Source organism: Saccostrea echinata, unplaced genomic scaffold, assembly GCF_033153115.1.
Source record: "Saccostrea echinata isolate AGI-Se365-2 ecotype Australia unplaced genomic scaffold, CSIRO_AGI_Sech_v1 ptg000002l, whole genome shotgun sequence".
In the NCBI taxonomy this organism is placed as follows: domain Eukaryota; kingdom Metazoa; phylum Mollusca; class Bivalvia; order Ostreida; family Ostreidae; genus Saccostrea; species Saccostrea echinata.
The window spans coordinates 5,333,931-5,361,058 of NW_026889751.1; the positions used below are offsets into that span (position 1 = coordinate 5,333,931).

The 27,128-nt window shown below is 32.3% G+C and overlaps 1 protein-coding gene across 2 annotated transcripts; it reads right to left on the reverse strand.

Annotated features, from left to right (window-relative positions):
- Positions 1-2,528: 2,528 nt before the first annotated feature.
- LOC133178386 (amiloride-sensitive sodium channel subunit alpha-like) lies at positions 2,529-25,454 on the reverse strand. 2 transcript variants are annotated; one of them, XM_061313117.1, is made up of 14 exons: positions 25,128-25,454; positions 19,615-20,031; positions 14,535-14,576; positions 12,445-12,617; positions 11,391-11,471; positions 11,180-11,271; positions 9,879-10,042; positions 4,987-5,076; positions 4,761-4,887; positions 4,279-4,354; positions 4,090-4,147; positions 3,781-3,866; positions 3,590-3,665; positions 2,529-3,388 (listed from the first exon to the last, which is right to left on the reverse strand). In XM_061313117.1, the coding sequence occupies exons 1-14, from the start codon at positions 25,338-25,340 to the stop codon at positions 3,110-3,112; spliced, it is 1,974 nt and encodes a 657-aa protein (XP_061169101.1). In that variant the 5' UTR covers positions 25,341-25,454; the 3' UTR covers positions 2,529-3,109. The 2 variants fall into 2 exon arrangements, with proteins under 2 accessions (XP_061169101.1, XP_061169102.1); XM_061313118.1 differs by lacking the exon at positions 14,535-14,576.
- Positions 25,455-27,128: the final 1,674 nt, after the last annotated feature.

Here is a 27,128-nt window from a genome sequence, read left to right on the forward strand (position 1 = left end):
TATTTTCTGATGTCAATAACATCAAAATGTATGATTTTTCTTTACTTTATACAACCATTCCTCGTGATAAATTTAAAACAAAGGCTTCATGATATCATCTAGACAACTGCTTCTTCAATAAAAATGGAACTAGGAAATTTTCGTATCCTGTAATTGGTCATCAGCAAAAGTACTCTGTTAAAAATCACTCTGATTCTTAACACAAGTATACTGAATTTTCTATCAAAAGGATGCTGGATTCCTTATCCACAATATTTATGAAGTCTTCGGAGATCACGTCGTCCAACAAACTGTTGGAATTTCGATGGGCACTAATTGTGTTCTCTCTAAACCGATCTGTTTTTATTTGCATATGAAACAGAATTTACTCCAAAACTTCGACATGAGAAGAAAAATAAAAACACTTGCTGTGGCCTCGACATTCAGATACATCGAAAATGTTTTATTAATTAACAGAATTACTTTCATTCATATGTCGACTCGATATATCCCAGTGAACTTGAAATAAAAGACACCACAGAGTCTGCTACATATGTTTCATATTTGGATGAAATATATGGAGATAACGAACAGTATTCAAGCTCAGAAGTCCATTAAACAATACAAAATAGGAGCAGAGCAAACACGGACCTCCAAAACATCAGAGGTGGGATCAGGTGCCATGGAGGAGTGAGCATCCCCTTCCGACCGGTCACACCCGCCGAGTGCTCCTTGTCATGATCGGGAAATAACGGTGTAAATAATGGTCTAACAATTAGTATGAAAAACGTCAGTCAGCATTTGATTCAATGATAAATTGTATTTGCTGACAAGGTCATTGTATCGACCATAGAACTTACGAAATGATGACTTTAAGGACCCTCTATGCACTGATGAAAAAATGTTTTTGGACTCTTTTTGGACATAAAGGAGGATATTTTGAAATTAACTAACTCATTTTTAATACAGGGAGCGTGCCTTTTTTATTCAGGAAAAATCTCCAAAGACAATGAAGTAACAGAAAAGAAAAATTGCCTTCGCTTACTCAAATGAATAACATACATGCAAATAAACTATTCAAATACTCTATCTTGGTCTAATATAATGTTTAGAATACTTGGATTAATTTTAAATTATGTGATACAGTTCAGATTACAATTTATTCTACTTATGTGTCAAATGGTGGGTCAGTCTAATTACACAAAAGTACCCTGAAAATAAGGTGCAGTGTAGAGAGGGTCCTTAAACGAGACTGCTTGTTTCTTGTTTCATCAACTTGTTTGTCAATAATTTACTTCGTTTTAGAAACTGTACATACGTAGAGCATGCTCTTACGTACTATAAATGATAATGGCCAACTAACAACAAAATTGTATGACAATGGCTGATGATGATGGCTTCAGCTTTTCCATCGACAACTTTATTTATGTAGTAATATTCCACTATCACCTGCATTTGGTGTTTATATCTCCCAATTTATTCGGTACTCAAGAGCATGGTCTGAGTATTTTTTTTAAACAGAGGCAGTTTACTAACAGATAAGTTGATGTTACAACAACCTCATTTAAAGTCAGCATTTCGTAAATTCTATGTTTTTCACAATGACTTTGTTAACAAATATAACCTATCACTGGGCCGTATTTTGGCTGAGGTGTTTCGTACCAATTGGTTAGGCCTTTGTTTTTATACTTGATTTGATTACGGAATGTTCCGTCTACCTGATCAATACTCATCCTAGGCACCTGATCCAACCTCTGGAATTTTCAGTGGTCCATGTTTTATGTCTTGTTCACAGATTTTTTTGGGACATCGATCACTGTTCGTTATCTTCATTTTTATCAAATTTTATAGCTCTTCCATAGTAAAAAGATTTAAAATAAAAATAAATCAAATTCTATGTAACTTTGACCTATTTGTGGTCCCATCATATTACTTCCGGGGACAATGATTTGAGAAAATTCTAACCTACAACAAAAACACGCAGATGCTTGCATGTTATTATGACTGTGACCCACTTTATCATGACTTGGATATTCTCATTCTGTATTGCAACTGCAGTGTTTTTTTTTTAATTTTAAGTATAATCTCCGTCAAAATCAACAATGTCGTGAAGTTGTCCTTAAAAAAAAAAATCCGCAACAATTAGAAAACAGAGACTTTTTTCAAAAATTACTTTCTCATAAATTTTGTTTTCGAATTCTGGCATTTTGACAAAACAGTTATCTTTTAATGTTCCTACTTTGTCTGTTAACTTTAGTAAAAAAAACCATCTACACAAGAATAACACATTTAAAGACGTTGACAATTTACTTATACAAACAAGTAAACATGTTTTCAATATAAGAAATGCACGTTAAAACAGCTTCCCATTGTATACATGTACATGTATTTACAACAAAAATCTGTTTTCAATGCTTCAATGCTGTTTTCAATACTTTATATAATGCTGTTTATGTTTCTGTGTTAAGTTGTACTTAATCATTTCAACTTTATTTGAATACAAGTAAAAAAAAGAACACTTAGAAAGAATTCATAGATAAGATCGACATCACAGTATAGAATTTCAAAAATCTTGAAAGTTCTGTATATTGAAAAAGAATGTAAAAGGAACAAAATATTGCTTGTCATGTTTTGCGTAAATGTATTAAAAATGTTATATATATATATATATATATATATATATATATATATATATATATAATCATTGTCTTTTATGTATATTAGGCCAGTATGGTTATTTACTTGCAATATTTACCGACCTGAAGGGGTGAGTTGTTTGTTGTTTCATACAATGAATAGTTATATGAAAATTGTATAGAACTTCTTGAAATGTCATACGATATCACGAGTAATGTCAATGATAACTACCAGCCTCTTGATTATTGTTAACCTGCCACTGGCATAAGTTAAAATGAAATTATATTTTTTTCAACATATGGGGAATTTACAGCAAATTACAGCATAGAAAATCAAACTTCAAAAAATAAATACATGTTTCCAAACTGTATGGTTCAAACTTTCGTAGTAACATTTGATTCAAGAGTTGAGGAAAAATATGCATTTACAATCGTTTAAACATATTTCATAAAAACAACAGAAAAAATAAACTTCGAAACGAAAGTTATAGATGTTAATACATATCAAATCTTGAATTCCAATGTTGATTGTATTCCTTATGATTTCCCACAATATCGACATTTCTTTTTGTACTGTATTCGTTCTGTTTCTTAATCTGCTCTTTATGTTTCCGCTTTTCTTCTTCGTTTGCTTTCCTATTACTGAATCGCCAAGCGTGTACCCCGTATGCACAGAGCTCGACAAAAAATTGAACTACTTCGAAGATAGCTAAAATAGACAGACCGATCCACAAACCAATAGCTCCGCCAACATCTGACGCAAACTGGGCTGTCTACAAATAAATAACAAATTTATGTTAATTTTTTTGATATCACCTTGTCCAATGAATGTGACAAAAGCTTCGCAATAGTTGTAAGAACAAGAGAAAAATTTTACTCTACATGAAACAACAAAGTATAGTTCTATTTTAATGATTACTAAGAGATACATTCAAAACTTAAAAACTAGTGCATAGTGTAAAGTGACAACATACCGCTATTTCCGGTTCTTCTTGGAATTCCTCGTAGTTGAGATCTTCATAATAAATATTTACTTTCAAAAAGTTTAATCTAAAAACGAAGCAGTTCAATAGTATTAATCTATATCTGGAACAAAAATCGTAAAACTCAATAGGTTTCTTTTAAAAACTGTTTAAAATTCAGATTGAGAACATATCGAACTCACCCCAGAGATCGGGGATCAACACTTAAGTTGACAATTCTCTCACACTTCTGGGGAAACCCTTCACATAACCCTTGCATCAAAGTGGTCTGAAAGGGATACAATTTTGATATTTCGTTATCCCAAAAATCTTATCTCTTAAATGAAATAAAATTTATATGAATTATGTCGAAAAAAGTATCCTATTATTTTTTTAATTGGTTGGATTTTTTTAATACGTATGCAACACATTTACTTATTAAATTAAGAGTTTTCATTTTTTTAATATTTTTTTTAAAGAAAAATAGAAAGAAAACTAAAAACAAAGCATACAGCGTATTCCGTTGTCGGCCATTGTCGGCTGCTTGGAAATAATGAATACTTTTTCTCCCTGAAAAAGAGAATTTAAAAAACTGAACGAGATGGAAACAACTGGTTTTAAATCTCCTACAATTATTAATGTAAACTTTCCTTTGAAGTCTTTTGAAAATTTTGAAAACACATATCTTAAACAGGTCTTACTTGCATGGATTTAGACAGGAGCATTTCCTCTGCTGCGTATTAAATTCACTCGTAATTTTTGCAACGCATTGAATTTCTGAAAAATCAAATATCGGAATGATAATTTAAAGGTACTCAGTAAATTTAATTTAAGGTCGAACAAGAAAGTAAAATAAGATAATCAACAAACTGTATTTTTTACTATTACAATAGAATGAGGTTACTTTGAACAAATTTACAACGAAATTCTGCATTTTGCCAAAACTGCAAAATTAGAAAACTACAATAATTGAAACCACAGGTCACGATCAATAGCCTTAAACATTAAGATTCGACAAATAAAACACGTAGTTAAGAGAGGAAAAGGAATAAACAAATACATATCAGAAACTTCAAATGATAAACAAATACAATTAAATACAATTATACTGAGTAATGGTATCCATTTACATGCATTTCTTACTTTTGATTGATGACCTTAATGATAGTTTTGCATTATGTACCTTTTTGTGTCCGGCACCATTTATTTTTATTGGTGTTATTGGTAAAATGAAAGAACTCCTTGTATTCATGGGAATAACAACTACATTCACTCAACATGGCTGACTGCTCGCAGAAAATACGACACACCTGTGAAAAAAATGTTTCAAAAGGTGTCATTAAAAATTCTTCAACCACTGTATAAAAATACCACTTTTTTGAGTTGATAAAGAAAAGGAGAATGCTTACTGATCTTGAATATTCTATTTTGTTTTTTGCCTTAAAGTTTATGCCATCTTCGCATTTTCTGTGAGGCGGCGTAATGCGAGTTATATCAGTCTGTCAATAGAAATAAATGTAATCAAATTATATCCAAAAAGCTATAGTATTACTTCTGCAAAATACAATTTTGAAACATGGAGCAAAACGTATCAGCAAGTAGAGTGTTTCTTACTAGTCACCTCCTGTTTCTACACTTACCTGAATTTTCTTGTAGGCTTATGAGAAATAAGTATATTATTGCAATTTATGATTACTTCAATGGGTTTCCATTATTATTTAGTTTTCAATACACCGGAAAAAACCCTTTATTAATGCTAGCCTATTGTCTGCTAAGAGCAAAGAACTTAAGAAAAATGCTTTTTCAAGGATTGGTATATTTTCAGGTTTCAACCCTGTGACATCTATGAAGGACCAAAGAGATATGAAATACTCGTTTTCAGCAGAGGACATTAATTATTAAGGCACAGCATGCTTTCTGTTTTGGAGATATCCAGGAAAAGAGTGTAAAAATTTTCAATGATATATCATATATAATTTTCTTAAAATAAAAATAAATTGACAAATCCATCCAATTAGCAATTAATTATTAAAAGTGAAAGTTAATTTAAGTATCAAATAAATAATATTTTTTTTAAAAGCAAACCCCACTGCAAGCAAGGTATTAAGTAGAAGCTAAAACTAACCGAAGTTGTGTTCCAGATATGAATTACATTAAATCAACAAACTTTCGCAACACCTTATTTTCGCGAGATCGTTTTGTGGTATTTATAAGCGATGAAAAAAATTATCACAATTTTTTTTCTATTGATCCATAAATAAACTTTGTTAATTGAATTAAACGCAAGAATAAAATTTTGGCAGAGACGGTCTCGCGTAAATACGCGAACATAAAGTTCTCGCGAAATGAAAGTGATTTACGGTACGAAGAACTGTCCAGATAAGTCTAAAACTCCAACCGAGTATTCCCTTCCAAATTTGAATCGAAAACCAAGGGACCATGAAAGTCAAAACCTTGGGGAATAGTTATACATGTAGGAATGCAAACATTTAGGCTGCTTGATGTCCACTAACTCATAGGCTATACAGTTGTAGAAGAGCAATAATTCTCTAAAATCATGTAGTATTTTTCTATTTCTTTTTTAAAAAGCTTTCATAAGAAAAAGATGACTGTGTTACTATTACTTACCGATATGTTACTGTTGAAAAATAAAGAATTAGAAAAACTACATGAAAAAATATGTTTTGGCTCCATGCAGCTGACAAAGCTTGTAACAATATAATCTTTGTTTGTAAAGCTCATTATTTCAACTGCATTTTAGAACTCGGTTTTAATTCCACATCTAGTAGTGAAAACTATACTTAAAGTTCTCTTTCAAAAGATAAAATTCTTAAATATCAACTTTCAGTTTAAATACCTTTAACATTTCATTCAATGGAAGCGTGTTTGATTTACCGTCCATACGAGCATGTATACAGGATTCCAAAATTTCGTAAAAATCATTACAAACAAAGATATATTGCAGAGTTCTGTAAATCTTCAACCAAGCCCTTATCTTTACATCTTACCAAAATATTAACTGCTGTGAAGGAGAAACTTCAGACGTATTGTGTGCAACTAAAATGTACATAATTAAGAAGTGGTGTAAATCAGATGTGGTTTTAAACAAAAGAAAAAGCTTTTGGAAAATTTAAAATCTCAAAAATTTTCAAACATCAATAGCATCATTCCTCACAGTAAATTAAAGAGCAGGCTTTTAACAACAAAGAGAACTACTGCTTCCTCAATAAAAATGGAACTCGCATATTGTTATATCTTGTAAAGAGTCATCTACAAAATTTTTTTTCTTAAAATGATACTACTAAAAAGTACTCCGAAGTTGATATTAAAAAGTTGTTGGCGTTCCTCATTGACAATATCTATGTAGTCTTGGAGACCAGATCTTCCAACAACTTTTGTTGGAATTCCGGTGAGCACTAATTGTACCCCTTTATTAGTCTACCTGTTTTTATATTCCCTTCAAGCAGAATTTATTCAAAATCTTTTACATAAGAAGAAAACACTTGCTGTAGCCTTCAACTCTACATTCATATACATGTATATCGACGGCGTTTTATCAATAAACAATATTCATTTTCCTTCATATGTCGACTCGATATATCCCAGTGAACTAGAAATTAAAGACACCACAGAAGATGCCACATCTGTTTCATATTTGTATGTTTTACTGACTGTAGACAATAATGGCCAACTAATAACTAAACTGCATGACAAACAGGACGACTTTAGCTTTTCCATCGCCAAACTTCTCCTCTTTATAAAGTAATATTCCAACATCACCTACATGTACATATATTTACATGTGAGTCTCCCAACTGGTTTCGATACACAAGAGCGTGCTCTGAATACGATCAATTTTTAAAACAATGCAAGCTACTGACAAATAAGTTGATGTAACAAGGATTTAAAAACCCCACAACCCCATTTGAAGTCAGTTTTTGAAAATTTTAGTTTTCGTAATGACCTTGTTTGTAAATACATCTATCGTGGGTGTTATTTTATCTGACATATTTAATACAATTTGTTAGGTCATTGCTTTTATACTAAAATTGACTACGACGTACTCCGTATGCGTATGATCAATAAATAGGGCTCACGGCAGGTTTGACAGGTCAACTGGGGATGGTTACTCCTCCTAGGTACCTGATCCCACCTCAGGTGTTTCCAGGGGTCGGTGTTTGATCCTGTTCTCGATTCGTCTCATTTAAAGGATTAGATTAATCTCTTTTCGTCACATTTTACATTATGATCAATTTAGGCAATATTGAAAATGTAAAGCAAAACAATAATAATAATAATAATAATAACAATAATAATAATAATAATAATAAATTTTTTAAAAAATTGAAAATTATGACTTTAACATCATTGAAAAATGATAATTCACAAAATCATTCAAATTTTGTAAATCAATTCTCCGTTTCGAAATCTTGAAACATTTATGGCAATTTTTCATATTATTGACCTAGGAATGTCTTTATTTTCTAGTGTTATACATTTAAAATACGTATTCAGTGATGATAACTTTTGTAAATTGAATTTAAAATGTCCAAAAATGTTAGTATTTTGTTCAGACATAGTATGATAGCAACTACAAATAGCATTAAGCATGCCTAGCAATTTATTTTATATGAGAACTATGTAATGAAATATGTGGAGATAACGAACTGTATTCAAGCTCAAATGTCCGTTAAGCATTACAAAATAGGAGCAGAGCAAACACGAACCTCTGAGACATCAGAGGTGGGATCAGGTGCCATGGAGAAGTGAGCATCCCTTGCCGACCGGTAACACTCACTGTGTGCTCCTTGTCATGATCGGGAAATTACGGAAAAATCCGTCTACAATTCAGTGTGTAAATAATGCCTAAGAATCATTCATGAATAAATCATTCATGATAGATAGAGAACTTTGTTGCACTCCTGACTGCGGTTGAAATTAAAAACATTACACAAATCAATTTTAATTTTTTAGCAACATCAAACTCTAAATAAATGAAAAATACAACATTTAGAGTCCAATAGTTCATGATTAAAAAGGGTAAAATTATTTAAACTTTGCTTAATCTCATGCATTACATGTATTTTTCTTACTACGCATTAAACAGTAAAGGTTGCTGTGGAATTATCTTAAAGTTGTAACATTTTTTCCCTGTTTTGTTTCTATATTTTAAAAAAACTAAAAGAAAGGCTCTTAATTACATACTTGGATTGATAAATTTGAAAAAGAAAGATTTCAATAATAACACTGGCATCAATTTTAATTAGTACTTAACAAATGAAAAAGATTCTAATTTATAAAATCAAAATATTTATAACAAATAGAAGTCATTTCATCTTTGAATTTGTATTTTTTGAAAAAATTCACTCCTGAACGTGGAAATACGGATCTGCAACAAAAACAGATCATGTAAATGATTCATAGTTAAAAAATAATGTTCTTTTAGGTCTTTGTTTTCCGAAAAAGAAAGCAAATATGCAAGTTTTTACAAGCTTGGGAGCAAACAAGCAGTTGCTGTTCCTGACATTATACTCAAAGATACCTGACTTTCTGATATGAAGCTTGTTATTCATAAAAAATTTTAAAGCTTTTAAATGGAATATGGAGATAACGAACAGTATATAAGCTCAAAGTCCATTTAAACAATACAAATCGGTAGGAGAGCAAACAAGAACCTCCAAAAATGGTTGATTATTTATTGTTTAACATTTTAAAAACTGTTTTGTCTAGCACCACTGTATTTTTTTCAGTTGAACTCCCGACATGGTATAACATGTTCTCAGCACCAGATATGATCAAACAAAGTTACTATATTCAAAAATCAAAGCTCAACATATTGAATTTTATCAGGAAAATTTATTTCTAGAATCATGAACTATAATTATCATTGAATAGATCTCCCCCACCCCCCACCCCCCCACCCCCCAAAAAAGAAGAAATTTTCAAAATGTCATTATAACATGTTGCACTCCTTTTTAGCACTATTTTTGGACATAACTGTTTTACCACTAACGATATCAACGAGATATTTGAAAGGATATCAGGCAATATCAAAAGACATTCATTTACAAAGCCTGTAGTTTTAATGCAGGTTGTTTATCAGGTGTCCAGTCATTTTTTTTCCAGTTCACTCATATGAAGATATACATGTATTGGTAATGTTAAGCTTTGAACACCAACTTCTTGAGATATATATATATATATATATATATATATATATATATATATATATATATATATATATATATATATATATATATATATATATATATATATATATATATATATATATATTCCTTACCAAACGTAAACCAACGTGTGTTTCAAATGAGGATGAAATGAAAATTCCCTCTTGGGCTGGCATAGGAAAGGAACCAACGTCGTGGATCTGTAAACGCATTCCGTATCCCTGACTTATTCCCTGCAGAAACTCTTCATTTTCAGTATAAAATATCAGCGTCAACCCTGATGAATTTAAGAACACAATTCAGATATTGGTAATAGTTCAAATCCTTTGACTACTATACTTTTAAAGATTAGAAATCAAGCACGTGTAACAAAGCGTATGAGGGTTGATTCAAAGTAATGTCACAACTGCTATAAAATCTTAAATAATTAAACTTTATCAACACCATTTTTCTAAATACCCTTTTTATTTGAACTTTGCATTAAAACTTCATTCAGTTATATAAAATACCTTTTAAAATATTAAGATTAAAACACGGCAAGAATGTTATTGACGCCGTTATGACGTTTCTTCTTTTTTGCTTCTTTTTAATAATCTTAACTGCCATATTCCTGTAAAGCATCTTGTTTTGAGTTATTGTATTAAATTATTTGAACTTTGTCCAAATATTATTTCTAAGGCCAAACAAAAAAATATGTCTGGTTCCTGTTACATCTCCATAAAAATTAGGGTAGGTAGATAGGGATTTTTATTTTTATTTTTTTTTTTAACAAAATGATTTTCTTATTTTTTTTCTTTAGAAATAATACCTATCACTGCTTTGCAAATGGCATTTAGATGTGGTGTGATAATATACTAGTCAATATTGGTAGGGGACACCTACATGCTAGTTTGATTTGGATTAAACACTATTAAACTATGTTTTGCAAGGAGGCCGTCATTGTTGAAACTGCCATTGATGGAAATCGGGGAAAATTCCGGAAAAAATATGAAAATTGCCAAAAAAAAGTTTAGGGTCGGGGGTATAAAATAGGGAAGGTCGGGTAACCGGAACCACACATATTATTTTATTTGGCCTAAAGTCATTCCTTATTGATCTTAGTTGTAGATGAACTAAAAATGAGTGTCGAAAAGTATTGTCATAACGACGTCGGTAAATTCCTGCCTTCCGGCCATAGACGAGACCCAACACTGTGTTTATTTTAATATTTTAAAAAGTACTTCATATATCTGAATGAAATTTTAAGGCAAAACTTAAAATAGATAGGGGTATTGATATATATAACATTGTTGATAACTTTCGATTATTAAAGATTTTATAGCAGCTGTGACATCACTATTGGATCAAACCTTGTATAATTTCTAAATGCTTAAACAAACGAGCTTGCTTTTACAGAATATAAAAGGTCACTCACCAGAAGATGGGCCAGGATTCTTTGAAACAAACGTGGTAGACTGTATTGTGAAGCAGTTTCCATAATCTGGAGTATTTACCAATGTGAAATTCCTAAAGAAGAAGTAAATATACTAGTGGTTTGGAATTTTTTTTTATTCCTTGTAAAACTTATTTCTTTTAAGCTGAAATCATTAAAAGCCATTTTAAAATAATAAATTATCCAAACTTACGCAGAAAAGCATTTGTAGCCGTTGAAGGAACAGGCCAACAACATGTCTCGTATCTGATGTCCAGCATTGACTCTGACCATCCTAATAATATTAACAAGGATTATTTACAACAAATCTATTATGTTACATTATTTTATTTTTATGCCCCCGTAATCGAAGATTCGGGGGTATATAGTTTTTGACCTGTCCATCCGTCTGTCTGTCTGTCTAGCTGTTTATATGTTTGTTTGTGCGCAAAAACTTTAACATTGTCCATAACTTTTGATTAGTTAAAGCTTTAACTTTCATATTTCACATGTGTATTTCTTGTGACAAGACCAGACCTCTCTTTGGGTACCATCATATTTGACCTGTTGACCTTGACCTTGGAGATTGATTCAGTTTTGCAAAACTTAAACCAACTTTAACCTTGGTCATAACTTTTGAACAATTAACGCTAGGGTTTTCATACTTCACATGTGTAATTCTTGTGACAAGACCTTCCTTTGGATACCAACAATTATAGCCCATTGACTTTGACCTTTGAGTTTGACCTACTTTCGAAAAACTTTAATCTTGGCCATAACATTTAAACGGTTGGTGCTAGGGCTTTCATATATCTCATGTGTATTTCTTGTGAGAAGTCCTTTCCTTGGGCAACATTAATTTTGACCATTTGACCTTGACCTTGATGTTTGACTTACTTTTGAAAAACTTTAACCTTTTCCATATCTATTCAATGGTTGCTGCTAGGGCTTTCCTATTTCACAGTTATATTCCTCGAGACAAGACCTTACTTTTGGTACCAACATATTTGATTTGCATTTGAGAAAGTTTAACCTTCACTGTAAGTTGCCATACGGGGCATCAGTGTTTCACGAACATATCTTGTTTACCATGTTTTAATCATAGATTATCAGGCCTGTCTATGGGTTTCTTTATAAACTCGGACTTGAATCTTGTTTGCATTTGTAGATGGATTTCGAAAGCAATTTTGACAACAGTTATCATAAATATGAAATCTAAGAATGACAAGGAATTTTAACCTTAAAAAAGCTAACACAAAAATGTATACCTTGGCATTGCCAGATAGAGATTTTTAAATGTGTTCTCCACCTTGTAAAGGTCATCCCTCTTAGCGTCCTTGAACCCTTCGTCCCTATAACTGGGGTCATCATAATAGTCTCCATAGTCCGTTAGGTTGTCAAAATTGAAATTCTCGAAATCTTCAACAAATCTTTTCTTCCTCTTAAAACAGAATAAGAACATTATATAAGAATATATGAAGGATATATTATTTTTGTCAAGCATGTTTTAACTTTCAGCTCTATACGAATCGCTAGAACCACAATATGTCTAATATGGAACCCGACATTTTCATCAAAAGTGCTAAAAAATACACTAGAAACCTGCATTGAATACCAATTCATCTTCACAAGAAATTGTTTAGTGGTTAGAAAAACCACTAATGTGTACAAAAGGCTTCAATAATCTAAGAAAAAAATAAATAGCAATACTGATTTTTTTTCTGAAGAAAGGAGGTGTTTTATGTTAAAGCTTGGTATGAATAGTTTGTTGAAATATTGAACCTAGGTTTCCAACAACAAAAACAATTCCCATTTGATAATAAAAATAGATTGGAAATTTCATTTGCTTGAATTGTCGAGGTAGAATATTTATGTCCTCTAACACAGACAATCTTTTTTTTTGTACTAATCTTGTCTATGTAAGAAAATATTTTTCACATTCAAAGCACAGTAGTACTATATTATAACCATGTAAATATTGAATGATAAAAAAGCGCACAAATTGAATTGTATAGTGACGTTAATTACTGCTTTTGTAATTTCCTAGTGCATGCTCTATATGTGAGTATAGTTTTTGGTAGCATCACTTGGTGACGTGGTTTATTATATATATCATAACAAGTATTTTGAAAATAAATGACCAAGAAATATTGATTTTCATGCATTTGACATGCAACATGTACAAGTATAGATATATGTTCAAGTGGAATATGATATGGTAAACTTCTTCAGCGAAGGTGCCACTTTTACAACGACATTTAAACACATATATTAATGTCAAAACGACAGATGTTTTAAAATAATATTCCTTAAAAGATTTTTTAATCAATTTCCAAATAGTAGACTATATAGTGGAGCAGTTGACATAGTCTTTCATTAATTATTATTTTTTAATGACGTAGATTTCAAACAACACTTTATAAATTTATAATAAAATAAAAAAAAATACTTTAAATGATACATTCTGCATAATTGTGCATTTAACAAAGCTTTTAACAAAGCAGTCGATGTATACAATGGAAATCACGATGAACTATATTTCGGAGGATTTTAATTATGAAAAGACAATTTCTTTACTCTCTTACGAACTCATGCAATGTGTAGAGAATCAATGCATGTTTCATTCAAGTGTTTATAAACACATAGAACAAGTATGACTAGCAGGAGACTTTTTTCATTACAAGAAAGTTTTAATAATTTAAGGAGGAATGTTTTATTTCAAATAAAACTATTCTCAAAATTTTCCCTGGAAACAAATTCTTATAAAACAATTCAGAGCTAATATCAGTCTTTCAATGTTGAAACCTTTGTTGAAAAGGGATCTCTTAAAGATCCATCATATAAAATTTTGGTGTAGCATTCCTTCGATATCGTAACTTTCCTGAGTGTTGCGGTTGAGTGACCACGAAATTGAAAACGTAAACATCTACACATACAGGTTATATGAATCCAGTCTGATATTTCGATATTTAACTTGCAAAGTACAGATACAAAGGCTTACCTAGGCTGTTTACCCTCCCTCGCGAGAAATGAGAACTAATTGGTTAAGAAATCCTGTTGAGTTGAAGGCTTTGTAAGCCTTTTACTTATGGTCAGATGGTTCATCCTGTGAATTACAATGCATAAAAAAAAACTACCACCACAGAAAAGAGACTAATAACGTCCACCAACCAATGAACCCTCATGAACTATTAACCTCTTGGTTAAGAAATAAAAAAAATACCATGCTGAAAGAAGATGAAAATTAATCGTACATGCACAATTACAGGTATTTTGTTAATCTACTAGAACCAAAGTAATGTTAAACTTGTGCTGGGATCACAGAGAGATTTTATTTAACCTCCTGAGTGGCTATTACCTTCTTACCACCAGGCCCCGGCGGAGGCATTGGTCCGGGAGGCTGCAAAAATCACAATATTTTGTCTATTGCACTGTAACTAAAAGAACTGCAACTACAAACTACATGTTTACTTCATTTAGTACAGAAAATTCTATATATCTATCCTGCTTCGAGGAATATATATAATTTTTATACGCAATTTCTGTTGCTTGTACAACCTCTTGCGTAGATTCTTTATCTTTGAAAATTTTACATGTATAATTGCTTTATTTCTACAAAAAATGATCGCTAATCATTTCAGTTCTTAGAGTTTTATATGAAACATTTATAATGATTTTCATACGTTAATACTGAGTTTGATCCAAACATAGGTTGTAAACCAAGTTGTCACGTGATTTAACACCCATGATGTGGACAGCTTGAACCAGCACCTGTCTGCTTGTGAATGTACTACAAATTATAATAATGGATTAATAAGTAATTAAAAAGAAAAAAAAATGAACTTTCCTGCTTCTGGGGATTCCTTGCGACTATGTAAAAACATTATGCACAATATAATTATTTGTAACTTGGAAAGAAAAATCAGCCTGAAGTCAGAAAATGCCCCCCCCCCCCTCCAAATATTACTACAGCTACTGAAGTGACATAACTTTCCATAAAATAATGTACAATTGTGTTTTTGGAATGAGAAATATATGCATGGGATTACAATTTCCTTTTACTCTGCCTTTTTCTTCACACTATATGAGATTTTCTAAGTTGTGCGTCCCTCGCAGTACTAAGTCTCTTTAAACAACATAAAATCTTCTCTAAGCCACAGTGCTTGTGGACAGGAACAACTCCCCCCCCCCCACCCCCAAATATACACCCCGGGTCCAAGGATATTTTTGTCTTTCATTCTTTTATTCTTGTTATATTCGGGGGGGGGGGGGCTCCTTTACATTATACAGTACCTCTTAAAATTCATTTTTTAAGTGACTGATAATTTTTTAAATACTGCAAATTCTATATTACGAAAGCCCATTGAGCTCATTTTCGTAGGTAACAAAAATATATTTTTCGCGTTATAACGCGAAACTTTCGGGAATAAACGCGTAACTTTCGCGTTATAACGCGAAACTTTCGCAAATAAACGCGTAACTTTCGCGTTATAACGCGAATAAACGCGTAACTTTCGCGAATAAACGCGTAACTTTCGCGTAATAACGCGTAACTTTCGCGTTACAACGCGTAACTTTCGCGAATAAACGCTTAACTTTCGCGTTATAACGCGAAATTATACATATATAGTCATGTTACTCAGGAACCTGTGATCTTGACTGTCAGATAAAAAACATTAACGCAGAGGGGACTTCTATGAATTTATAAATGACATTTCTTCAGAAGATGTAAAAGAGAATTGATGCGAGAAATGGATAGATTAGTGTTGATTTTGCATTTAATCTCAAAACCCTACTAATTAATTAAATGAATATTCCTTTAAAGATTTTCTTGTTTTTCACTTGTTGAATCCAAGAAATTCTGTAGACTAATTTTTTTTCTCAGGAAGATCTCCACTCGTTGCTTTCTTTGAATAAATTGTCAATGTTTTCGTAAGTAATGGTATGACCAAATGGTGCAACCTTAAAATACAATGTTGTATTTCTTCAGTGAGTCTATCGGAGATGAAATATTTGATACGAATATTTGTCATCCAATTTTCACATAAGGTTACTCATGTGATGTGACACAATTGTTCCGTGAAATACAAATTTACATCATTGTTGTCAATTTTCTGAGATCTTTTATTACAAATTCTATATAGAGTGTTCAATCTAATTAAATTAGACTTGTATTTTCGCTCCTCTACTATACGCTTCAACACTTGTATTGAACAGCATTGAGAAAGACAAAATGTGACGGCAAAAAAGATTTAGAAAGAGGAAAGACACATTCAATGGCGAGAAAACATAAAATTTCAGCTCGTGATAATCCAAGTTCAAAATAGTCTTTCGTTTTTCACTGTAATGAATAAACTAGATCATTAAAAAGTAAAACAAACTGTAGACTTATGCAAATGTCTCTGTTTTACAGGGAAAGTTTCGCGTTATAACGCGAAAGTTTCGCGTTTATTCGCGAAAGTTACGCGTTTATTCGCGAAAGTTACGCGTTTATTCGCGAAAGTTTCGCGTTATAACGCGAAAGTTTCGCGTTTATTCGCGAAAGTTACGCGTTATAACGCGAAAAATATATTTTTTTAAGGGAGCCGACTGGGGTTTTATTGTGTGAAAACTACTATAGAGAAACTCTTTAATTTTGTTCCATATGTACCTTACATTGACTTCAGTATATATGCCAAGTTTAGTGAACATCTACCGTCTGGTTATTTTTTAGGGACCATCTCAAAATACAGGTACATTTACTATAGGATTATATGGGAAAATACCATTTTTTCGCACTCCGGAGCAAATTATACAAATGCTACTATAGACTTTTTGCTCAAATTATATTATATGATGGGTAATACTATATTGTACATTTTTTGCAAGAAACACAAAATTCTACCGTCTGGTTTCCAGAGGGGGGCATCTCAAAATGTTAAAAATCGTGATATTTTCCTGTTTTTATGGAGTACAACAAAACATGACAGATACCACAGATTTACATAAAATAATAATAAAAATGATTGTGAGATTCTCAATTTCCTGTGTTTAAAATTTCAAGAGCATCTATTTTATACTTTTTATTTTATGACATAATTAATGACCCCGCTTAAGGAACTTCGGTTATTCATAACGTCAAAAACACGCTATTACGACGTCTCTCTACCCATCATTTGAAAAATTGTTTTAAAAATCAGTTATTTAAAAATGTAATTAGATTTTTTAACCTTAGATTTCCTAAATTTGTTAATTTTTATAAATTATGTAAAAATAGTTGCTTTAAAAGAGTAAATACGCTTTATTTTACTATGCTGCGCGAAGTATTGCGCAATGAAAACCCCAGTCGGCCCCCTTAAGCTACGAAAATGAGCTCAATGGGCTTTCATACTATATACATGTAAAGCTGTAAACTAGGAAAAATTGCTTTCATTGATTTACAAATTATATTTTCTAGGAAGGTGTATAGATAAAAAGAGCACACTTTCTCTTCACATAAAGCTTAAGTAATGTCGCCCCGACATATTATACATTAACTGACTAGGCTCCAGGGCAAAATGCGTTTTGTCGGATCCAAGAACCAACCTATTTACCTGGGGCTGATAGTTCGAAGGCAAACAGTTTGGTTCGAGGGGTCGGCAAAACGCATTTTGCCCTGGAGCTTACAGTCAATAAATGTTTTGTTATACCTTTTACTTTTTATTTTTACATTTCTTGCCCTAGCTTCCATATGCATGATGTAAATTTCGTTTTTCGACACTGCGGATTAATTTAGCTGATCCCGCATAGAGTGAGATGTGAAAAACTTCATAGCGGTCCAAAATCTCATCGGCAGGTCCAATATCTCATTCAGCTGTCCAACATCAATTTTTTTAACAGCTCATGCAGTAAAACATTGTAAATAATAGACTTTTTAAAATGTACATTTATGTAGCAAACAATTTTTAAAGGCATATTAGAATTTCATTGTAACGTACGATATGAAAATATTTACTTTCTATCCATTGGAAATGCCATTAAAAGTGACACAAAGTTAATCCTTATGTACATTGTGTACATTAACTACATGTGCCTTAGGTTAAAGTAAACGGTGATCACGCTGACCTTCGCGATAGAAGAGATTTTAAAATTTTAGCTACAACAACAAAAGTGTTAACAAACAAACAAATATGGCTTTAAAATCCACTCCTCAATGAAGAGTGGGAAATTATGAGCAATTACGATTTAAAATGAATTTGATTGATTTTTATCTTTGGTTACATTTTAAAAGAATCCTTTCTGTTAGACTCATGAGGGTAAGATGACCTACTCCTTTTCGCCTGTTTTTGTGTTATTTTTTATATTTAAGGTAAAAATCGTGTTGAACAACTTATGATTAAAATGCCATAGGGAAGACGAGGAAAATTGATTTTCGATTTATCTTTTTAAATCGCATGTTGAATTTCGAAATATCGGTACAAAGTATAACTTATCGATATTACGTATGGGCTCGTAAGTCGAGTATTTAGTACATGTGTAATTAAAAGTAATGGTTAAAAGTACTGGAAATTATAAAATTCTTGTAGTACTTTGTTTAATAGTTTAATTTCACCACTGGTAAGAATAAACACCTAGCTAGTCGAAAGGTCACTCACAAGTTTTTTTTCTGTTTTGTCTTATTTAACGTTTCAAACCAGTTACATATTTAGATATGTTGGTGGACAACTCTACAAAAATGAAACAAAACTCTACAAAAATGAAACAAAATTTTCAGGTCTTTACTAAGACTTTCACTAAAACATTAACCCGTGATTTCTCTGTTTTTGAGTGCTACGTACATATACTTACCTTCTTGAATATGTAAAGCTTAATTAGAAATTTTCGAATATATCAGTCACATACTTTGGAAAACTTCCTTGAAATTATTGAATTATAAATAATGTAAAAATCACTTATTTTCATGGGGTCAGATTTTCTTGGTTTGAGAAAAAAAAATATTGGTTCGTAGGGATTAGATTTCGTTGATGATGAAATGTCAGATTGTCTTAATTTCAATTTTTACTATTCGTAGAGGACATAAATTCCTGCGTTTCTTCCAACCAACATAAAAAAAACCCATGAAAATTAGAGATTAAGTAATTATTGCCATTATTCAATACACTATTTGTGTCACTATTGCATAATATCAGTTTTATAGAAAATTCCTCGATCAATTTGACCGCTTTGATTGTGTGCTTTTAGAGAAGGACTATCAGAACTCGAATGATTGCAATCAAGCTTGTTTTGCTAAATTGTAATGTAAATTGTCATATACCTTAGTACATGAACCCCCATCTAACATTTTGTTCAATTCGTAACAAATCGGGAAAACAGAATCCCGAATTCCGTTTACGAAAACAGAATCCCAAAGAGCATTCATTTACTACTAACAACCTTATATTACAAATTACATAAACAATCCTTTCAGCTAAAAGACTAACCTTTGGAATTTTTTTCCTGGGATCAAATCGACTCGGATCGGTGATGGCGACAAGATTTTGCAATCCAATAGATGTAGTATGGAGTTCTGATTTTTTGACAACATTCATATTGCACACTGTGACGGCTGGAAATTGAAGACTATTGAATCCCAAAGAAATTTTGGTCTGAACGGGCAATTCCAAAAACTGAGATATGAGGTAGATGAGATGAAATATCATCCAACCAAACGCCACCAGAAGTAGGAACACCCATATAGCTTTTGAATACCAGAATCTTGCAGAGTTTATATACCCAACCCCTTGCATGGCTGTTTTATCAGCAAAACGTCCGAGGAGCTTCCGAAGGGATTTTCTTTTCTCCATAGAGTTAGCAAAAGAACCATCATCCTCATCGTCAGACCTATTGTCAGCGCCATGCTAGAATTATTTTTCAAAAAGAAATGATAATCTTAATATTTGAATAAAACATGTAAAACGTAAAAACCTCATATTTTTGGTAAATGACTGATTTCAAAAATACACTTAGTCTATCTCTCAAACTTGAGAATATTTTTCAGGTACCTTATAATTGAAAAACGAATCGTATTTTAAGACGTGTTTTCGTTCGTTGTCGTTCGTCGTGTATCGTATGTCTTGCGTTAACAATTGAACATTTTAAGCTTCTTCTCTGGAACATAAATTCTTTTAAAAGCTTCTCACACTTTTTTTTATTGTGCAGACGAATAAAGTGCAAGGTTATGATAAGTAAGGGTACCTCTTCCAAAATTGTGAAATTCATGCCCCTCGGTCAATGGTTCTGGTGTCAAATTGGGATTCTCGTTATCATTAAGTGAAAATGCAAAAATTCTTTTAAAATCTTTTTTCTCCATGTTTACAGAATTTAGCAGACAAACTAATGAGCAAAAGTGTCCCTTTCAAAATTTGTGAAATTCATTGCACTTGTGTAAGGGGTTCTGGTGTTATGACCGCGCTCTATTGATTATACAGTGCAAATACATTAATTCTATGAAAATCATCTTTCCTTATCCTGGGTATTCAGCAAGTAAGCTAAGTGCATAATTATGATGAGTCAAAATGCCTCTATCAAAATAGGGAAATTCCTGGTCCCTGGGTCAGGGTTTCTGATTTTATGATGGGACTCTACTGATTTTATATACTGAAAATGCGTCAATTCTTTGAAAATCTCTGCTCAGGGTTGTATTAGTAAGGTGACCGTTATAGCCCTTGGGCCTCCTGTTTCTAATTAATCTTGTCTGGGTTAGATTTCTTCGTAAAAATGTGTTTCACATCCTTTTTCTGCCGAGTCCACTAAATATCAGTAAAATTTAATATCTGTAATGTTGCGTACACATTCCCTAAATAAGATAGCTAAACATCTTCCTTTTTTTCTAATTTAACAATTAACGAGCAAAAAATCTGCTCAAATGACTCGTTTCTTTCAAATATATTTTGCAATTGCTTGGCCAACAGATCACGCGATAATATATCCGTCTGATGAGGCTTTTAAAACTTTGCTAAGATAGGACACAGAGATTGAAAGTTGGAAGCTCACATTAGTGGCAGGCCTCAACATTTACTGACAAATCCTTTTGTCCATCGGACAAGTTGCCAACATATGTTACTGATCCGAATTCATTGTTAAATTGTCCGACTCTGTACAGGTATTATGGTGGCATAAAAATGCAACGTCATTATGTGTACATGCAAGATAATTATGTTGACATGTAAGTTATACACCTTTTAAGATAATTTGATATTAATATGGGCAAATTTACTTACTAACGCCAGTGACATCACAGATGCAACATAACCATGATGACATGAGATAAAATTATGTAGACACTAGATGAAATCCCGCGCAAGCGCGGGGAAATGAATTTATACCACTACCGACAGAAAAAAATCTAATAATAATATTATATATATTGTAGTTTCTACTGACAGCCTACAGGCTTATAGCAGGAAGAAATACTTTGTTCAAAATCCCGAATGAAGTAGAAGTACGTCTCCACCCCCCCCCCCCCCCCCGGTAAAACTTAAATAGCAACATCATTAATTAACGTTTATTGAGAAACCTGTTATATACTATGTTATGGATATTGTATATACTATGTTATGGATATTGTACTTCAGATGCTCTTATTTCATTTCCGTCAAGAATAAAAGCAGTGAATATGCACATTTTACTGAGAAATAGATTTTTTTTTTTTTTTGGTAAAAATTCACAGGTACTTGGGTCTTGGTTTATAAATATGTATGTACCTTATTGATATGTAAAAACTGTACCTTACCTCTTTTTTTACATATCAATAAGGTACATACATATTTATAATCCAAGACCCAAGAACCTGACAGTGTAAAACTTAGCTTTTATATAACGCCCTATGAATACACTGGCGGATTTAGAGGGGGGCAGCCCCCTCCCGTTTTGTGTCCAAAATATACATAAAATTTAATAAATCAATTTTTTGGTGTGTCCGTGGGCCCCTACCCCAACCCCAAACTGGTTCCCCCCCCCCCTTTCAAGATTTCTGGATCCGCCACTGGAATAGGCCAAGTATTTGATACAAAAGATTGTATTAAAAAAAACTGAAATGTATTGATTAAAGCAAAATTTTACAGCATAATTATATTTGAATAATGCCTTTTTCATATAAGCAAGTTTATTACGAAGTACAAATTGTACTTCGGGTTCGTTGCCACGATGCCCTCGGTGAGGAATATAAATTTTACCGATAAATTTATTAGGAAAACCTACTACATATATGTAATAGCCTTTCGATATATAAATATATTCACAACTTACAGTGTTATCAATGATTTACCACTATTTCAATGACCATTCATTCAAAAGCTTTTTATTTATGTTAAAGCAGCTATAATCGCCTCGTTTTTCTTTTTAACATCGGGCTCGATGCTATATGATGTTCTAGAAGCTTCCGTCAATATTAAGATCGGTGAATGACAAAAATAATTTACACATTTCCCTTTTTAATCGGTTATCACAATTTATTTCTTTTATATCATTTAAATCAAGATTTGATTGAATAATTCAGTAATGACGTTTAATGAAATAAATAAACGATTGCTTGTTGTCAGTTTCATTAAAAATTGCCAGTAACTTAGATCCGCCAACCGGAAACGCCACCGTACTCACGTTTTTGCTATTTCATGGCTGTTTATAGAAAATAAAAGTAGACTTTTAATTTAATGTACGATACTTACAATGCAAGTGAAATCTACATATAGTTTACGGACATCATCTTGTATCGTGTGTATTCTAAGAGGAGTAAGTAAGAACTGTGGTTCACTCGTTTCGGAGTTTATTTGCAAAATTTATTAATTTATAAGTATAGATGCGACTTATTCACGTTAACGTTACAGGGATTTCCACAATCTCGTTTAAGGACATACATAACGTACATATACACTCTCTTTACAACGTACATACCTACTGATAATTTTTCAAGATACATGTATTCTTAATTTAAAATCATAGTATCATTACAAGTTCGTAGACAAAAAATCAGCGTACATTACCAGGGGTTTTGAAGAGATATCAAATGATAACAGTCCTTGTGTTTTTCGAAGAAAAATTAACATAAATATAGTTGTATGTGGTTTTTCTTTACAATTTAATTTAAAGAATGTGTACAACATTAGGAATAATATTAGTCGCAAAAAAGTCTATCAATCATTGAAATTTTTAAGAGTAAATAAAGCTCAAAACTACGTTGTGTGTGTCCTTAAAGTCAGCTTTTTGTAAATTCCATGGTCGTTATAATGACCTTATTAGCAAATATAATCATTGCGTCGCATTTTGGCTGACTTGTTTATACCATTTGTTAGGCCTTTGTTTTTATATTGAAATTGACTGAATGTTCCGTCTACCTGATGGATACATACATGTAGGGCTCACGGCGGGTGTAATGGGTCAACAGGAGATGCTTACTCCTCTTAGGCACCTGATCCCACCTCTGGAATTTCCAGGGGTCCGTGTTTTATGCCCTATTCACAGATTTGTAATGTTTGTCAACATGCAAGATAATCATGCTAACATGCAAATTATTTAAGTCAACTTGCAATATAATTATGTTGATATGCAAGTTATTTATGTCAACGTGCGAAATAATTACGTTGACATGTGACTTATCTATGCCAAGCTTCCCTTTTAAAATGACCCATTTTCAAATCAATATTATTAAATGTTGCATCTTGACATAAAAAAAATCGCATGTCAAAATAATTATCTTGCAAGTCGACATACTTTTCATGCATGTTGACAAAATTTATCTTGCATTTAGGGTGGGGGTGGGGTGGGGGGGGGTATAAACAAATTTGTAGAACTTTATTTTCTTCAGAAATAAAGTAGTGATAGTTGTAGATAATATCAACTGATATAAAAAAAAAAAGTAGCACTGTCTTTAACCTAGTCTAGATCACCCTCGTTAGTTATTAGTATCGGGTTGAAATGACACTGAACCCTAAGGATTGCAACTTTTCAAACAATGACAGTGGTTAATGAATTATGTCGAGGATTATTCACAATATAACATAAAGGCAGAAGAGTCATTTGTCCGATCGGACAAGTGTGTCTGGAGATTGACTTGTCTGATCTGAACTGGTAACGGATAGTCGGGGGAGCGTTAATGTTGAGTCCTGAGTGGTCAGAAAAAAAGGAGTTAGGGTAAATTTTGTGAAAATGTATATTTTAGATAAAATACTGACTTACAGCAATACAGTTTTTTTTTGGGGGGGGGGGGGGGGGACTTGAATGAATTTCTCCCGAGTTTATAGATAGTTACAAACATCGTTATCTGGTATGTGGAAGGCATATATCGGGAAAATGGATAGAAATAAAGAATTTAAAACTTCACAACAATATTATATATGAGAGGAAAGAGATATCGTGTTGCCTATTTAAAATGTTAACTGAACCTTAGAATCGGAATTACTTTAAGAGCCCTATATACACTGCACAATTAAGAGTTCTGATTTTGTGGTATCTTCATGCAGATAAAGTAAACTGCCCTTTGATCACTAATAAAATAAATTAAAATGTAACATATATAATTACTTATTTTGTGATCAAATCAAGAATTCATAACATTTCAATAGGTCAAGATGAATAGACTGAACACTTAAGTAAACAACAGTGATTTCTGTTCTTCAGTACTTCATTGTCTCTGAACATTTTTCCTGGGGCTAAATGCTAGGTATCTTATGTTGAAAATGTATAAATAAGCTCAATATTTACACCTTTACGGCTGCTTTACACACTAAAATTTTCTCAATATCCAAAAAATCTTTTCCTTTAGTGTGTAGAGGGCCCTTAATATCTACATCATATAATCAAGTTTACTCCGTTCTATGTTCGGTAAATTTTAAGTCCTACTCGTTAACCATCTACAGGTGATTCTTACTGCCTTAGAAATGGGAAACCTTATGAAAAATTATCAAAAAGTACATCCAAATATTGATAAAACCATGAAGTACTGTGTAATTTTACGTACCTCCCTCCTATCTCCATAGTCCACAGGGGGGTCTATACTGTAGGGTCTGTGAACTCCGTCTGTAAATAGAGCACGGCTACCTAATGACTCATACTGCTCAGAGGGAGGGGATCGAAAGTCACGGGGGTCGGGATACTTTGATCTCATATATTCCACCTCTCTATCCGCCCTGTATAGCCCTCTTCGTCCACTGAGATTGCCATTAGAGTACATGATTCGCTGGTAAAAGACCTCAGTCCATTCGGTGTAATGCTGTAGATATTCCTATTATAACTGTCCGTTGCAATAATGTATTTTCAGTTTTTTAAAGATGGCATGATTTTTTGAATAATGGTTTCAACCTTTTTAATCCGACGACACGAAGTAAACTTTCGACCGATCACCAAGCAGAGACACATGTTTAAAAGTCTATTACGTTTACGCTGTTTAGTCAACCATCACACTTTTTAAAACTGGAAACATGAAGACTTTTTTATGTGTACTAGCTATTGACAGTTACAATCGTTTCAGTGGACACAATACACATCTAGAATAGCAAGCATTTATGAGGTGTTCATTGATACAAATATAACTGAAGATAAGGCAAACAATTAAATGAGGTTTTCTATAATGGACACTACAAACAACAGATTAAATCTATTGCAGACAGGGCCAGTAATGGAACATTTACTGTACAAATAGAATTTGTCGACATTTTACGATTCAATATCAACTCTGCCAAGAAAACCCGGGGTTCTTGCATTACTAAATTGTAAAATTCATGCATAAAAGAAAATGAATCCCATATTTCATCTCCTAATTAGTTCGAATCAACACCGTGACTTTGATTTGCAAGTTCATTTCCTCTGGGAATTTTTTTTCTGACTTAAAATTATGCACAAAAAAAATTGGTGGATATGAATATCCATTTTAGTATAGCCTCCAGCTCAGCAATTCTTTCTTTCCATCATTCAATAAAATTATGCAGAAAATGCTCATACGGTACTGTGTTAAAATAAGGTTCAAACCAAAGCCCCTGGTTTTTAATTTTACATCCAATGGGTTCGGCAATGTGCGAGGGGTCTGTGATTGCTCTACTTTCGATTTTATTGTTTATTAGGGGTCTGTGATTGCTCTACTTTCGATTTTATTGTTTATTTGGACTCTGGAACAAGATGACTGTTTGCTACCTTCATATTTTCATAAAGTTTAGTTGATAGTTTAGCGTAAACCAATGTCTTTCTCTAGTAAGAGTTCAATTTGGATATATCGAATCAACATACGAGGGGTATCAAAAAGTTCGCGAACTATCTCTACATTTACAAAACCACAATTCAGATCAGAATGAAATTTGGCACACATATAGTCATACATATATTCTATAAATAATATTTGTTATATAATATTTTGCTCCGTATTTGTGACGTCACAATGTGAAAATGACTCAATATGTAGGTGACTTGTAACAAAAAATGGTTGACTCATTCGTGCTCGAGCAACGAACGGCTGTAAAGTATAACGTATATCATGGAAATTCCTTTGCAGTAGAATATGATAATTTGTACAAGGTTTATGAAGACAAAAGACTTACCAGAAGTTCAATCATTAATTGGATTGATTGTTTTAGTGAACGCAGGGAGATGGTTAAAAATGATGTTTGTTCTGTTGCCCAGCGAAAGCAAGCCGGGGAAAAGATGGCCTCAGCAAGAGACGTCTTCTTTTCAGTAAAAGTTTTTAAATTAATTCTGCTTCATGAGCATACAAAAATAAAGGGGCACAATTAGATTCATGGGAATTTCAACAGATTGCTAAATGTCAATGAGGAACTCAGACATCTTTTTAATATTAGCTTCAGAGTACATGTACTTGTGTGTTGAATCAAAGTGAGTTTGTAGATGACAATGAGAATTTGAGATAGGAAAATTTGCGTGCTCCATTCTTATTAAAGAAGTAGTTATCTATGGTGTCAAAAAGACTGAGTTTTTTTTTTATTTTCACGGAGACTTATTGTATATAAAGTGT

Bases quoted from the DNA above. Each gene is read 5' to 3' on its own strand.
- LOC133178386 (XM_061313117.1), bottom strand. From the start codon at position 25,340: ATGTACTCTAATGGCAATCTCAGTGGACGAAGAGGGCTATACAGGGCG. The intron at 11,472-12,444 runs GTATACATTTTT...TAATATTATTAG, and splicing joins CTCTATCTGGCAATGCCAAG to GATGGTCAGAGTCAATGCTG. The intron at 4,148-4,278 runs GTAAGACCTGTT...TCTCTTTTTCAG, and splicing joins TCCTGTCTAAATCCATGCAA to GGAGAAAAAGTATTCATTAT.